The following is a 12,104-nucleotide window of genomic DNA, read 5'->3' as shown; positions in this document are numbered from 1 at the left end:
GGTCAAAAAAGGTACTGCAACTATGCTGCTCATTGAAACTGGGTTGGCTATCGCCAAATTTGATATTTACATGAAAGTTTACTAAGTAATGAACACATATTTTCTATATCAAAGTAGAGTCATTTTTGCAGCTAAAATGGCTATTTTTGGAAATTCAAAATGGCGGACCATGGAGAGGATCCCCCTTTTAATGTATGAAAAGTGCAATTTTTCCGGTCATAATGAATACTTAGAATTTGATGGTGGTGATAAGTAGTCATCAAAAAGGTAACATTAGTGAATGGGCAGCATGAATTCTGGAAATAAACAACTAAAAATCTCACACAGTGTCCCTTTAAGTGGATCTAAGTAGCATGTCCATTGCAGCATGTCAACCACCAATTTTTAATTAATCTATGGGCATTAGATGCTGTTGCACCACCTGACGTCTGAGCCCAAAAAATGACCCATGTATGTGAAACATGAATTAAAATGTGATCTGCATATTTCGACTACAAACTTTGGAATAAAATGAGGTGACTGTTGTGACTATTTTTGTGCAAATAATCGTATTAGTATATGACGTACTATGTATTACCTGGTGTTCATGTATTGCTCCAGCAATCTACAGGGGTTTTTTTCACCTCAGTCTTTGCTGTCTTTTAGAAAGAGACTTAAAACATTTATTTTCTTCAGTTTATGAATCATGACTACCGTACCCTTTTCTTTTTTTACTTCTATTTTTTTAATATTGTATTTTATTTTATTTAATTTTGTGTAAAGTGTTTTTCTCTTTTGCTCACCTTAAAGATCTACTCAAAGCACATTGTGTCGTCTGTGTATACATATAGAAATAACATTTGATTTGATTTGATCTGACTGCCACAGTGATGGATATGCAGTGCCACTCCACCTTTCTCCATCTCTTCCTGTTTCTCTCGCAACGTCCCCCCCCCCTCACCGCACCGCTTTCATTTCTCTTTTTCTGTTTCTCTCCATTATTTTAGCCCTCCTCTTGTCTCTCCATTTCTCTCTGTCATGGTCCTCTCTCTTGTCCCTCACTCTCCTCCTCCTCCTCCTCCTCCTCCTCCTCCTCCTTCTCTTTCTTTCTTTCCTTGTGTCAGTGTGATGTAACTCCACAGGTATTAAGCCTTAAGTCTGCACCTCTCTGCGGACGGCGGGTTTCCAGCCAGCAAAGCCTTCCATCCATCCTCCCTCTCCTCTCAGCACCTGGCTCCCCCCCCCTCCGCCCCATACCCCGCCTCCCCTCTCCAGCTGTGCAACCAGATCTGCACGGCGTCTTTGAAGAGCTGCTTTCAACCGCCTCAAAAGCCCTGTAGTATTACTGCTACCCTGGTCATCGGTGTCTGCGTGTGTGTGTGTGTGTGTGTGTATGTGAGTGTGTGTGTGTGTGTGTGTGTGTGTGTGTGTGTGTGTGTGTGTGTGTGTGTGTGTGTGTGTGTGTGTGTGTGTGTGTGCGTGCGCTTGCGTGTGTGTGTGTGTGCACACGAGTTTGTGTGTTTGCGTGCACACTGTAAAAAGAGAGACTGCAGTTCATTAATATTTAAATATTTATGATAGAAAGATAAAACCCTGAAAAAATGGGTTTGCGCATTTTTGAATGGAATTGAGTAAAATTAATCATTTTCCAGCAATAATTCACTATATTTTACACACTTTTGAGGAAATAAAATTAGCTCTGAATACCAGAGTATTTATTAATTGGTTTAAATGAATTAAGTCAATGATATGGTGTAAGTAGTAGATTTTACTAGAATCATATCTAAGAACTTTGATTTTATTCATTGAGAGGAAGCTGTTTCAATGACAACTGCATTTCCGGCGCAGCCAGCAGAGGAGAAGTCGCTGCACGTGGTCATGGACTGTTCACGTTTTGGACTTCTGTAAAGGTAATGAACTGGTTTCATTATTATTTTGTCAACATCTTAAGTTTGCAATTCGTTGTAGGTGTACAGTCGAATATCATTCCGATCCGTCTCTCACATAAGTATTACTTGGTTTATTCGTAGTAGGCATGCTGTCCGAAGCAACAACAATTCCCATTCTTAGCCGTGTGTTCAGTTGTAGACAAGTTCAAGAGCTGGTTTAAAGCTAGGAACGAAAATTTGTGTGAATTACATTAAGTTTCTCTGCTTTTCATCGCCAGTGTCTCTCTTTGATTAGGCTAACTGCACAGTTACATACATTTTTAGTCCAGTGCAGCAGGCTAGGCTACATTCATCTGCAAATACTTTTTTTTCTATCGAACTCGCTTTCACTGAACAGCTCGTGTTGGAAAGGGTTTTGTACATGTGCCCTTGCCGTGTTTCTCACTTTGAGGAGTACCATCACAAATATGTGATTAGAATTTTGCCCAAATTTTGAGTTCTCATTATGAGAACTCATAAAGTCATAAGGACTTTGCAAGATTTTTTAACACAGACTTCTATGGGAGCTGTAGAGTGTTCAAGTAAAATACTAGAAGAACCTGGGGAAAGTCCTTACTCCTCAAAGGGTTAATATTCATGATTCAGGTGCACAGTGAGTGGCAGGTAGATTATTCATGTTCCTGGGCACGAGTTGGTAAGTCCTTTAGTTGAGTCGATGCCGTTTGCTGTTGAAGTCCTGCTGAAGTTTCCTTTAGTTTATCCTATGTGCGTAAATTACCAAAATGTAAGTAATCCTGACGAAATATTGAATATGTAGCCTTTTTTCCTGTGTATGTGATGTGTGAGATGATGGATAGAAGTTTTAGAGATCGTTTTTTGTCTACTCATTTCCAGCCAAGTTACCTTGAGTTTAACTTACTGCAGATTTACGGTGCTATTTGCTTCCTATGTATGTGTGGAGTCATTTCGAGTGCAGTGTGTCATAAATCTGCCCTTTATTAGACATTGTAGGCTTATAATCTTGATGCAGAAGTTCGTTGGATTTTGTATTCATTTAAAGTGAAGATGCTGGAACTTTCCATAGCTGTCAGCAACCTGTTTTACCGCTAGTTTCCTATAGAGGGCGATCCTCCTCCATATTTGTCATGTCCTGCATCTGTGTGTTAGTGCACCGGTATAGTTTTAACTGGAAGATATTTTCCTGTCCCCTTTTTTCCTCGTAGACCACACACACACACACATGCCTTTGTTACCTTCATAATGTAAATAATTGGAAATCTACTGAAGAATGTTTTATTTGGAATTGCATTCAATTGTAGGCCTACCCTGGTGCTTTGCTGTGCTGCATTCATTGTATTACCTTATATTGAAGAAAAGGCCAGTAAATTCCTTTTATTCCACATTGATGTCCACACACCAAGGAGACGCGCACATATTTTCCAATTTTCCTAATACAGTCCACCCATTAGTTCCTGAGCTATGCCCGTTGTAATAGCTCGTGCCTAGCTGGATCGACGCCGCGTGAGGAGCGGACATGCTTTGTTTTGTCAGCGAACACACATGGTGGTGATCAGCTAATGTCTCCAGATTCAGCTCTCAGTCAGATGGAGTAGCAGCAGCTATCACTGTAGACCAAACAAGAACATTGCTTGTGTGGTTGTGCATCAAAGGAAAACATTAAATGCAAAATTCCAAATCGCATAGGCATGGAACCATTGAACTGTGCATACAAAATGTTAATGTGTAGAGTAAAATGGTACAGGTTAAGGGCATTAAAGATCCATTTTGTCAAATTAATTGAACAGGCTAATGGCTAAAACGGAATAAAAAAGGTTTTTGAAGGTTGAATTTGTGTTGAAATAATGTTCAGATTGTCCTCATGAACTTAGTACACTAGCACAGAGTAATTTAATCATCTGATGCATGTCCTTATCTTGTCCCCTCCCCCTTCCCCCTTATTTTTCTAGCTGTTCGTGCAAGAGCATTTTTAAGTGAACCTGGTGCACGTGGCATTCAAGACAGCAAAGTTTAAGAGCATCACATGGACCCAAGTGGTTGAACAGCACAGAAAACAGTGAGTTTTGAATACAAAATGTAAAATTCAAAATTTTGTGCAGAGTAAAGGTGTGAAGGCCCAATGTTTAAAAAAAAGGCTTCACCTATCTGCAGACGGGCTTGGCATTAGCTTAGCGTGATGGAAGCCCATGACAACATTTTTTTGGAGATATTAACACATTAAAGGCTGACTTAAAGGGCAAAATGACTTATTTTTAGGCATTGCGTAAAACGGTAGTTTCATGTTTTGATATGTCTGTGATGGTATGTTATAGAGCTTGTCTCTTTCTAACCCATGCACAATTTATTATAGGATATTCTGGTGCCTTTTGAAATGGCTTAATGCAAAACTATGGTTTTGAACTGTTTATGTGTTTCATGTTTTAATGATGTTCCCTTACTGCCCTCATATGTCTAGATAATACAAGGTGTGGAGCTAAGGTCTGATGTGTGGCTCTCTCTTGTGTTTTCTTCTTTCTCTAGTTGTTTGAGCAGAGAAAGTGTGATTCAAAGCAGATGATTTTAACAGCACCACGAGACAAACAGTTCAGCGGCACAGAGAACAGTAAGTTGTGCATTCAAAGTGTCAATGTAGAGATTAAGATGATACAAAATAAGGGCATTGAAGGACCATGGTGCAGTTGAATTGAATGGGTAAATGTAAAAATGAAGGTTGAAATGTTCATTTGTTTTCTACATGTGCTTAAAAATGCAATGTTAAGGTCTCATATCTGATGCATCTGATGTATGTGTATCCTTTTCTTTCTCTAGGTGTCCATGCTACATCATTTGTAAGTGAACTTGGCGCATGTGGCATTCAACACAGCTGAGTGGGATACCAAGCATAAAACGGCACAGAAAATAGTGAGTTTTGTTTCCAAATGTTTAAATTAAAAAAGGTAAAGGAGTAAAGTTTTTATTTCTTTCCTAATATGCCAACTCCCGGCCTCCATTGCTCCCTTGCTGGCTTGTGGCTTAGTGATGATATTACTGGTGACAGAAGTGTCGGGGTTCTAGACTAACTATTTGCGCTGATGCACCCAACTTTTTTTCTTTTCAAACACATTCCATCGCAGTTCCAAAATGCTTATTATGTATTTATTTTTATTTATTCATTTTTAAACGGATACCTCTATTCATTGGTAAATAGTTGCCTACCAATATCTTCCAACATAGTTATTTATTTTGAAACATAACTGAACTGAACAGTAACTTATGTAAAACTTCAAGTGCTTCATGCTCAATGAACAACTTAAAATATCTGATATAAGCAGACTTTCTCCTACCAATTACTACGCTAGTCCCCAGAACAGCAAATGCAATGTTTGATGCAGCATTCCTTAAGAAATAAAAAAGATAGTTTTAAACATACTCTTCTGATGCAATATAGTCTTTTACATTTCGAAGTTATGTCATTTTCTCATTTGCATGTGGGTGGTGAGTGAAGACTAGCGCCCCAAAAGTTGTTGTGGGTAGTAGGCTGACGAGGAGAAACTATGGTTTTGAATGGCTCATGTTTTAGTAATGTTCACTTGTCCTCATTTGCTTGGATAATGCCAAGGCCTCATCTGATGCATGGGATTTTTTCTTATGGTGTTTCTTTCTCCAGGTACTGAAGACAAGATCCTTCTCAAGTGAAATTGGTGCACGTTGGATTCAAAGTGGGTGACATCGTAGGAGACGATCAACTCGGCAGCACAGAGAGCAGTAAGTTTTGCATTCAAAATGTTCATGTGGGTATGATTTGAACACAGTGCCTAATTACATGGGTCTGATGCATGTGTCTGTGTCCATGTTCTTCTTTCCTTAGGTGTTACCCAATGATATGGCGGTGTAAACTATGTAGATTTTCTTCCGATAGAAAAGGTAATCTGCTGAAGCATTATAGGCTACAACATGCAACCTTAGGTCATGGGTGGTCGCAGCCATGTCTATATGACTCTTGCCCCTGCTCATTTAAAACTCAAAATGCCCTCCACACTCATTTGTCCAGATACCATGCCACTAAAGAAAGTCTTGAGTCAGGAGGAGTAATCCCATCTTTTAAGTGTGCAGTTTGTTATGCTCATTATTCTACAGAAAAGGATTATTTTCATCATATCGGGAACCATCTGAAAATTCATGAAACTGTTTTTTGTGTATATGAAGGTTGTAACTTTAGAACAAATATATATAACACATTCCTTAAACACAAAAGCAGAAAACATAAATCCTGTTCCTTGAGTGATTTCAGAAAAGACTTGTATATTGATCACCAAAGACAGACTGTCGATCCTGTTGATTTACCTGAGGCCAGTGATGTTGAGAACGTTTCTTTACAATTTGATCAGGAGTGTACTTCAGACTTAGTTGTTCAAAGAATTGGCTTGCTTTTGCTGAAACTAGAAACCATTCATAATGTCTCTGTGAAGTGTGTTGATGCCTTGGTTGAAGACCTTCAGTTCATTTCTTCTTCAGCTTGTACTGGTGTTGTTAAAAATATAATCGAGACCACATTTAAGTCTAATCAACTTGTTGTTGACCAGAGCATTATCACTGATTTAGCAGAACAGCTATGCAACCTCCATCCTCTTAGTAAAGCATTTGGTGAAAGCGGTCCACTTGGCTCTGCTTTTAAGAGAAGAAAGTATTTTAAGGATCATTTCCAATGTGTTGGTAGTGTGGAATATATTCTTGATTCTCGCAAGCGCAAAACGTTTCAATATGTGCCCATTCTTGAGACTTTAGAGAAACTGTTCAAAAACAAAGGTATTGCAGAGGAAATCATATCGAGGAATTCCAACAGTAGTCAATACATTAAGTCAATTTTTGATGGGAAATTCTACAAGCAGAATAACTTTTATACCGGAGGTGAATTACGCCTATCTATAATCCTTTATGTGGATGACTTTGAATTGTGCAACCCACTTGGAACTTCAAAAAAGAAGCATAAAGTAACAGCTGTATATTGGGTACTGGGAAATTTGCCATCAAAATTTCAGTCTTCATTGACATCAATACATTTAGCCTTACTTTGTAAAGCTGATGATGTCAAACAGTATGAATACAAAACAGTTTTGGGACCACTTTTGAAAGACATTGCCACTTTAGAGCAAAAGGGTGTTTTCATTTCAAGTTTGGGAAAACATATAAGAGGGACTGTACATTGTGTAGTGGCCGACAACCTTGGGGCACATGCCATCAGTGGACTAGTTGAGAGTTTCACAGGGCCTTACATTTGTAGATTTTGTCTTGGACATTCTTCAGAATATCAGACACATGAAGTACAGACGGGTGTGTTTCCACCTCGAACAAAAGAAGAGCATAGTTTACATGTGCTCACTGTAAAAGACAGTCCAAATTTACTGCATTGTTTTGGTGTTAAACGCCTATGTCCATTGACTGAGAAACTGAACCATTTCCACTTTGTCACTGGATATCCTCCAGATGTACTGCATGACCTTTTTGAAGGTATAATTCCAAGGGAATTAGCATTGTGTTTTCAGATATTTGCAAAGAAAAAGTACTTCAGTGTGTCTGAACTTAATGACTTAATTGGAAATTTTCCTTTTAAGGGATCAGATAAAGCCAACTGCCCTCAAGCAGTTCCTAAAAGCTACATTCACCGCAAAACTACAGGTGGAAATGCCCATGAAAATTGGGCCTTAATAAGGTTCTTGCCACTCATTGTTGGTCCACGAGTACCTGAGAATGATTCTGCCTGGCAAGTCCTCCTTACATTAAAAGACATAGTTGAGTTGGTGGTTGCTCCCGTTCATACTGAAGAAACGATTGCATACCTCAGTTTTAAAATATCTGAACACCGTGACCAATTCTTCTGTGCTTTTCCTGAAGAGTCTCTGACTCCCAAACATCACTTTTTAGAGCACTATCCTGCTATGATTGAGTGTTATGGACCCCTAGTTGGTGTGTGGACGATGAGATTTGAGGCCAAGCACAGCTTTTTCAAGCAGGTTATTAGACACACAAAAAATTTCAAAAATGTGCTGCTGAGCCTTGCTACAAGGCATCAACTGATGATGGCCTATCACTCTCATAGAGATGATGGAAAATCACCGTTGTGCGTCACAAAAGTGTCTGATGTGTCTCTAGATGTGTTGCATCCATCCATACAGGAAGCTCTGAAGGAAACGCGGCCAGTTATATCCACTGTGCAGTTAGCAAAAGCTGTCACTTTTTATGGAACGAGGTACAGTGTTGGCATGATTTTGCCATATGGCTCTACTGGTGGGTTACCAGACTTTGCTGAGATCGTTCAAATAGCCATATTGGACAATTCTGTACATTTCTTTGTGAAATTACTTGTTGCATGGTATGAGGAGCATATGAGATCTTTTCAATTGGAGGACACAGGGAAATTGTGTGTTGTTGAACAGCAGAACCTAAGTGATGTGTACCCTTTGGAAGCTTACAGTGTGAGAGGAAAACGCTGGGTTACTCTCAAACGCCACATCTGTCTTTGAGGCTGTTGAAGTGCACTGTTTGTAACAGCTCAATATTACATGTTTTTCCTTTTTTGCTGTTCATTTTATTTTTTTTACTGTAATATTCTTGTTGTTCAGTACACCATTCACTGTATAAACAAACCTCTCTGTTTACTTTTGTCAGGTTGGCAAAGATGGAAGCACAACTAAGAGTGTTAATAGATGACAGAATTGAAAAGCTAATCCTTCCTTCAGGACTGCCAGATACAGTAGGCGATCTGAAAGATGTGATAAAAGTGAGCTTTGGAATTCCTGATGAATGTTATCTCCTCTATTTGGACTCTGACTTTGGGGATTTTTTCACCCTCCATAGATGTGACCAAATCAAAAACAAGGACACTATCAAGGTTGTTAAAGCTACCCCTGTTGTTCTGGACCTGTTTCCAGTTGAGGAGCCTTTGGCTAGTTCTGTTAGTGGTCCATCTGTTGACTGGGAGTCTACCGATATGGTGGGGTTAGGCACTTCTGCCTTCAATACTCCTGCTGCTGAGTCATCTGCTGCATCTCTGTCTTCTGAGGCATCAACTGTTATTCTCCCCCCGAGAAGTCCCACAGAACGTTGCCAGCGTTGGCCAAAGCCATTCCCCATTCCAACATTTGCGTATGAAACTGAGATTTGTCTGCAGAGAGCCGCTGAAGAATTTCAGAGAACTGGGGCTCGGCTTAAACCTTCAAAGGTCAAAGCAGACATCGTTGAAAAGCTGTCCAAAAGCATATATGCATATGTTGCTTATCCATCAGGTGCCCAAATCAGCGACGTTGCTGAGGCACTTTGCACTAAATATCCCTTTCTCAAAGAGCCCGGTTCTTTCTATGGTTTCTATGGATGGCAGCAAAGGCTGAGGTGGAAAATGTCCAACTATCGCACTAAGCTCAGAGCATACGGCGTCCCTGAAGTAATGTGCAATTCCCTCAGGCGCAAAAGCCCTGCAAACCAGAAATCTGCAAAGAACGTCAAAAAGCCTAAAAGGGCTGAGGTAAACTACCTCCCTCCATACCCAGCAGGAGAAACGGAGGAAAGTCTGGAGCAGGAGCGGATTCAGCTACTGACTGAGATCCAAAAAAGGGACAACAACAAAGTGATAAAGGAAATCATGTGCAACACATTTGCACACCGAAGAAATGAAATCGTAAACCAAATGCCCAGCATTGAGGAATTCCATGCCAGATGGCCTGCACTATTTGAAGCATCCCAAGTGAGTCAGAGAGAAAAATAAATATTTACTGTCCACCGGGAAGGGTCACAATGATTGTGTATGTGATATTAAATCTCTGCAATTTCTTGCATCTTTCAGATCGAAGAGGAGTTTCACCGAATTACAACCTTGCACCTTGAAGCTAAATTTATGGCCAAGCTAGATGAATACACTCCCAGGCTCATGACAATCTTTCAGGCCAAGGGTGGCGCCATGGGATTGAGGCTGCAGGCCATTCTCCTCAAGGTATTATGCAATGACTTCCATTATTAGCATTTTTCTTGACTTGTTTACTGTATCCACAGGTAATGAACTGAGGTACGCATCATCATTGTGGAGTTTCCTATAATAAAATTGAAGCTTTAGATACTTTTTAACACAGCAAATGTTTTTTACCTATTGAATATAGCATACTTTTGTATTTCTAGGCCCCAACCAATCCTGATGTCAACTTGATGCGGGACCTCATCATCCAGTGCTTGATGGTATACCTTGGGGAGTCCCTGAATGATCTCTTGAAAGAGTTTGATGTAAGTGCATATAAAAGTTCATTTACAGTATGTATGTATTTGTTGGCTCTCGCTTGTGTGCTGTCCATTTCACTCACTAAGTGCGTACGGACAATATCACTCTCTCTCTCTCTCTCTCTCTCTCTCTCTCTCTCTCTCTCTCTCTCCCCCTCTCTCTCTCCCCTCTCTCTCTCTCTCTCTCTCTCTCTCTCTCTCTCTCTCTCTCTCTCTCTCTCTCTCACCCAAGTGTGTTCATGTGCACACTTACTTGGTCTCTCTCTCTTTCTCTCACTTTCTCCAATATGCGACCTTGCTTCCTTCACTTGTGCTTGTGACCTCCCCCCGCCTCCTGGCTCCTCCTGGCTCCTCTCACTCACTCTTTGTCTCTGTATGTGTGTCTGTCTGTATGTCTGTCTCACACCACACACGCACTTTCTGGTTTTCTGTCTGCCCGTCTGTCTCTCTCTCTCTCTCTCTCTCTCTCTCTCTCTCTCTCTCTCTCTCTCTCTCTCTCTCTCTCCCCCAAGTGTGTTCATGTGCACACTTACTTGGTCTCACTTTCTCCAATATGCGACCTTGCTTCCTTCACTTGTGCTTGTGACCTCCCCCCGCCTCCTGGCTCCTCCTGGCTCCTCTCACTCACTCTTTGTCTCTGTATGTGTGTCTGTCTGTATGTCTGTCTCACACCACACACGCACTTTCTGGTTTTCTGTCTGCCCGTCTGTCTCACTCACTCTCACAAACTCTGTCTCTCTCTCTCTCTCTCTCTCTCTCTCTCTCTCTCTCTCTCTCTCTCTCTCTCTCTCTCTCTCTCTCTCTCTCTCTCTCTCTCTCTCTCTCTCTCTCTCTCTCTCTCGCACATGCCCACACACACTCTAGTTTTCACTGTCTCTGTGTCTTATCTCTTCACCTCTCTCATGTACAATGACTGCTGTAGGATATGACGCTGAAAAACTGATAACTGTCCCGCTAGTTTTGGACAATTGCAAATAAGTGCTCCTAACTATTTTAAAAATAATCCATAATCAAATAAGGAAGTGTCGCATGGAAACAGATTGTGTAGAGAGTGATGTATTAAATTGTCATCACAGAATGCTCAGCTAAGGCCATTTGCTTTGACTGATCGGATGATAAATAAGACTTTGCATTAATATTTAATGTCCTTGTTATTTCAGGACGCTGATGAAGAACGGATGTCCGAGGACCTTGCTGCTCAAAAAATGAAGATCTACAGCATCATGTCCAGCTCAGCAGAGGGGCCGAGCGATGTTGGTGTCGTCATTGAGGGAGTGAAAGTTCTCACCACTCTGGGTACCTTTGCCAGGGCTTGCTGCATGCTCCTTGGGCTGACTTATGCACTAAATCTGGCCTACCCTAAGGAGCTCAGATATACATTTGAAATCTTCCAGACGCTCCTTCTGGAGCTGGACTGTTCAAAGCAGTCCCCAAAGCTGCACACTTTGAAGAGTAAGTTGTTGGACTAAGGAAATGCCGAACTGGACACTTGAGCTGAGGCGGTGCGATGGACACTTGACTTCAGTTTTTCAGAACTTAATGACTTAAAGATTTACCTTTTAATTTCTCCAAACACTACTTTTTCAAACAGGTTGACACACGCACTAAAAAAGTCAAAATGTGTTACGCCATCATCGGTTGATTTGTTGATATCTGATGTGTTTGAAGCTGTGAACGAAACATTAACAGTTATATCTACTGTGCCGTTAAGCAAACTTATGCTAAGACCGTGCGATGGACAATTGAGCTGAGGCACTGCGATGGACACTTAAGCTGAGACACTCTGACTGCTGTGTTTCCGCCTCGAAGAAAAGTGTTCATTAGTCTTCATCAGTCTTCATTAACATCAACACATCTAGCGTCTATTTGTTAAGTTGATAATAGCAAACACTTCGCATACAAAACAGTTTTGGAACAACTTTTGAAAGATATTGCCACTTTAGAACAAAAAGCCATTTTCATTTCAAGTTTTGGAAA

General features: G+C 40.6%; 1 protein-coding gene across 2 annotated transcripts; it reads left to right on the top strand.

Annotated features, from left to right (window-relative positions):
- Positions 1–1,828: 1,828 nt before the first annotated feature.
- LOC134468587 (uncharacterized) lies at positions 1,829–11,758 on the top strand. Of its 2 annotated transcripts, XM_063222491.1 has the most exons (10): positions 1,829–1,889; positions 3,836–3,942; positions 4,407–4,488; positions 4,695–4,787; positions 5,533–5,630; positions 5,734–5,789; positions 9,413–9,603; positions 9,703–9,849; positions 10,032–10,133; positions 11,288–11,758. In XM_063222491.1, the coding sequence occupies exons 6-10, from the start codon at positions 5,744–5,746 to the stop codon at positions 11,594–11,596; spliced, it is 795 nt and encodes a 264-aa protein (XP_063078561.1). In that variant the 5' UTR covers positions 1,829–1,889; positions 3,836–3,942; positions 4,407–4,488; positions 4,695–4,787; positions 5,533–5,630; positions 5,734–5,743; the 3' UTR covers positions 11,597–11,758. The 2 variants fall into 2 exon arrangements, with proteins under 2 accessions (XP_063078561.1, XP_063078560.1); XM_063222490.1 differs by lacking the exons at positions 1,829–1,889; positions 3,836–3,942; positions 4,407–4,488; ... (1 more) ...; positions 5,533–5,630; positions 5,734–5,789 and having other exon boundaries at positions 9,240–9,603.
- Positions 11,759–12,104: the final 346 nt, after the last annotated feature.

Source organism: Engraulis encrasicolus, chromosome 18 (genome assembly GCF_034702125.1).
Source record: "Engraulis encrasicolus isolate BLACKSEA-1 chromosome 18, IST_EnEncr_1.0, whole genome shotgun sequence".
In the NCBI taxonomy this organism is placed as follows: Eukaryota; Metazoa; Chordata; class Actinopteri; order Clupeiformes; family Engraulidae; genus Engraulis; species Engraulis encrasicolus.
This window is presented reverse-complemented; position numbering and strand designations above follow the sequence as displayed.

What these genes read in the sequence shown, in the direction of transcription:
- LOC134468587 (XM_063222490.1), top strand. Translation starts at nt 9,259, where the DNA reads ATGTCCAACTATCGCACTAAGCTCAGAGCATACGGCGTCCCTGAAGTA. An exon ending in TGCAGGCCATTCTCCTCAAG is followed by an intron (nt 9,850 to 10,031) that starts GTATTATGCAAT and finishes TTGTATTTCTAG; the next exon opens with GCCCCAACCAATCCTGATGT. An exon ending in ATCTCTTGAAAGAGTTTGAT is followed by an intron (nt 10,134 to 11,287) that starts GTAAGTGCATAT and finishes TTGTTATTTCAG; the next exon opens with GACGCTGATGAAGAACGGAT.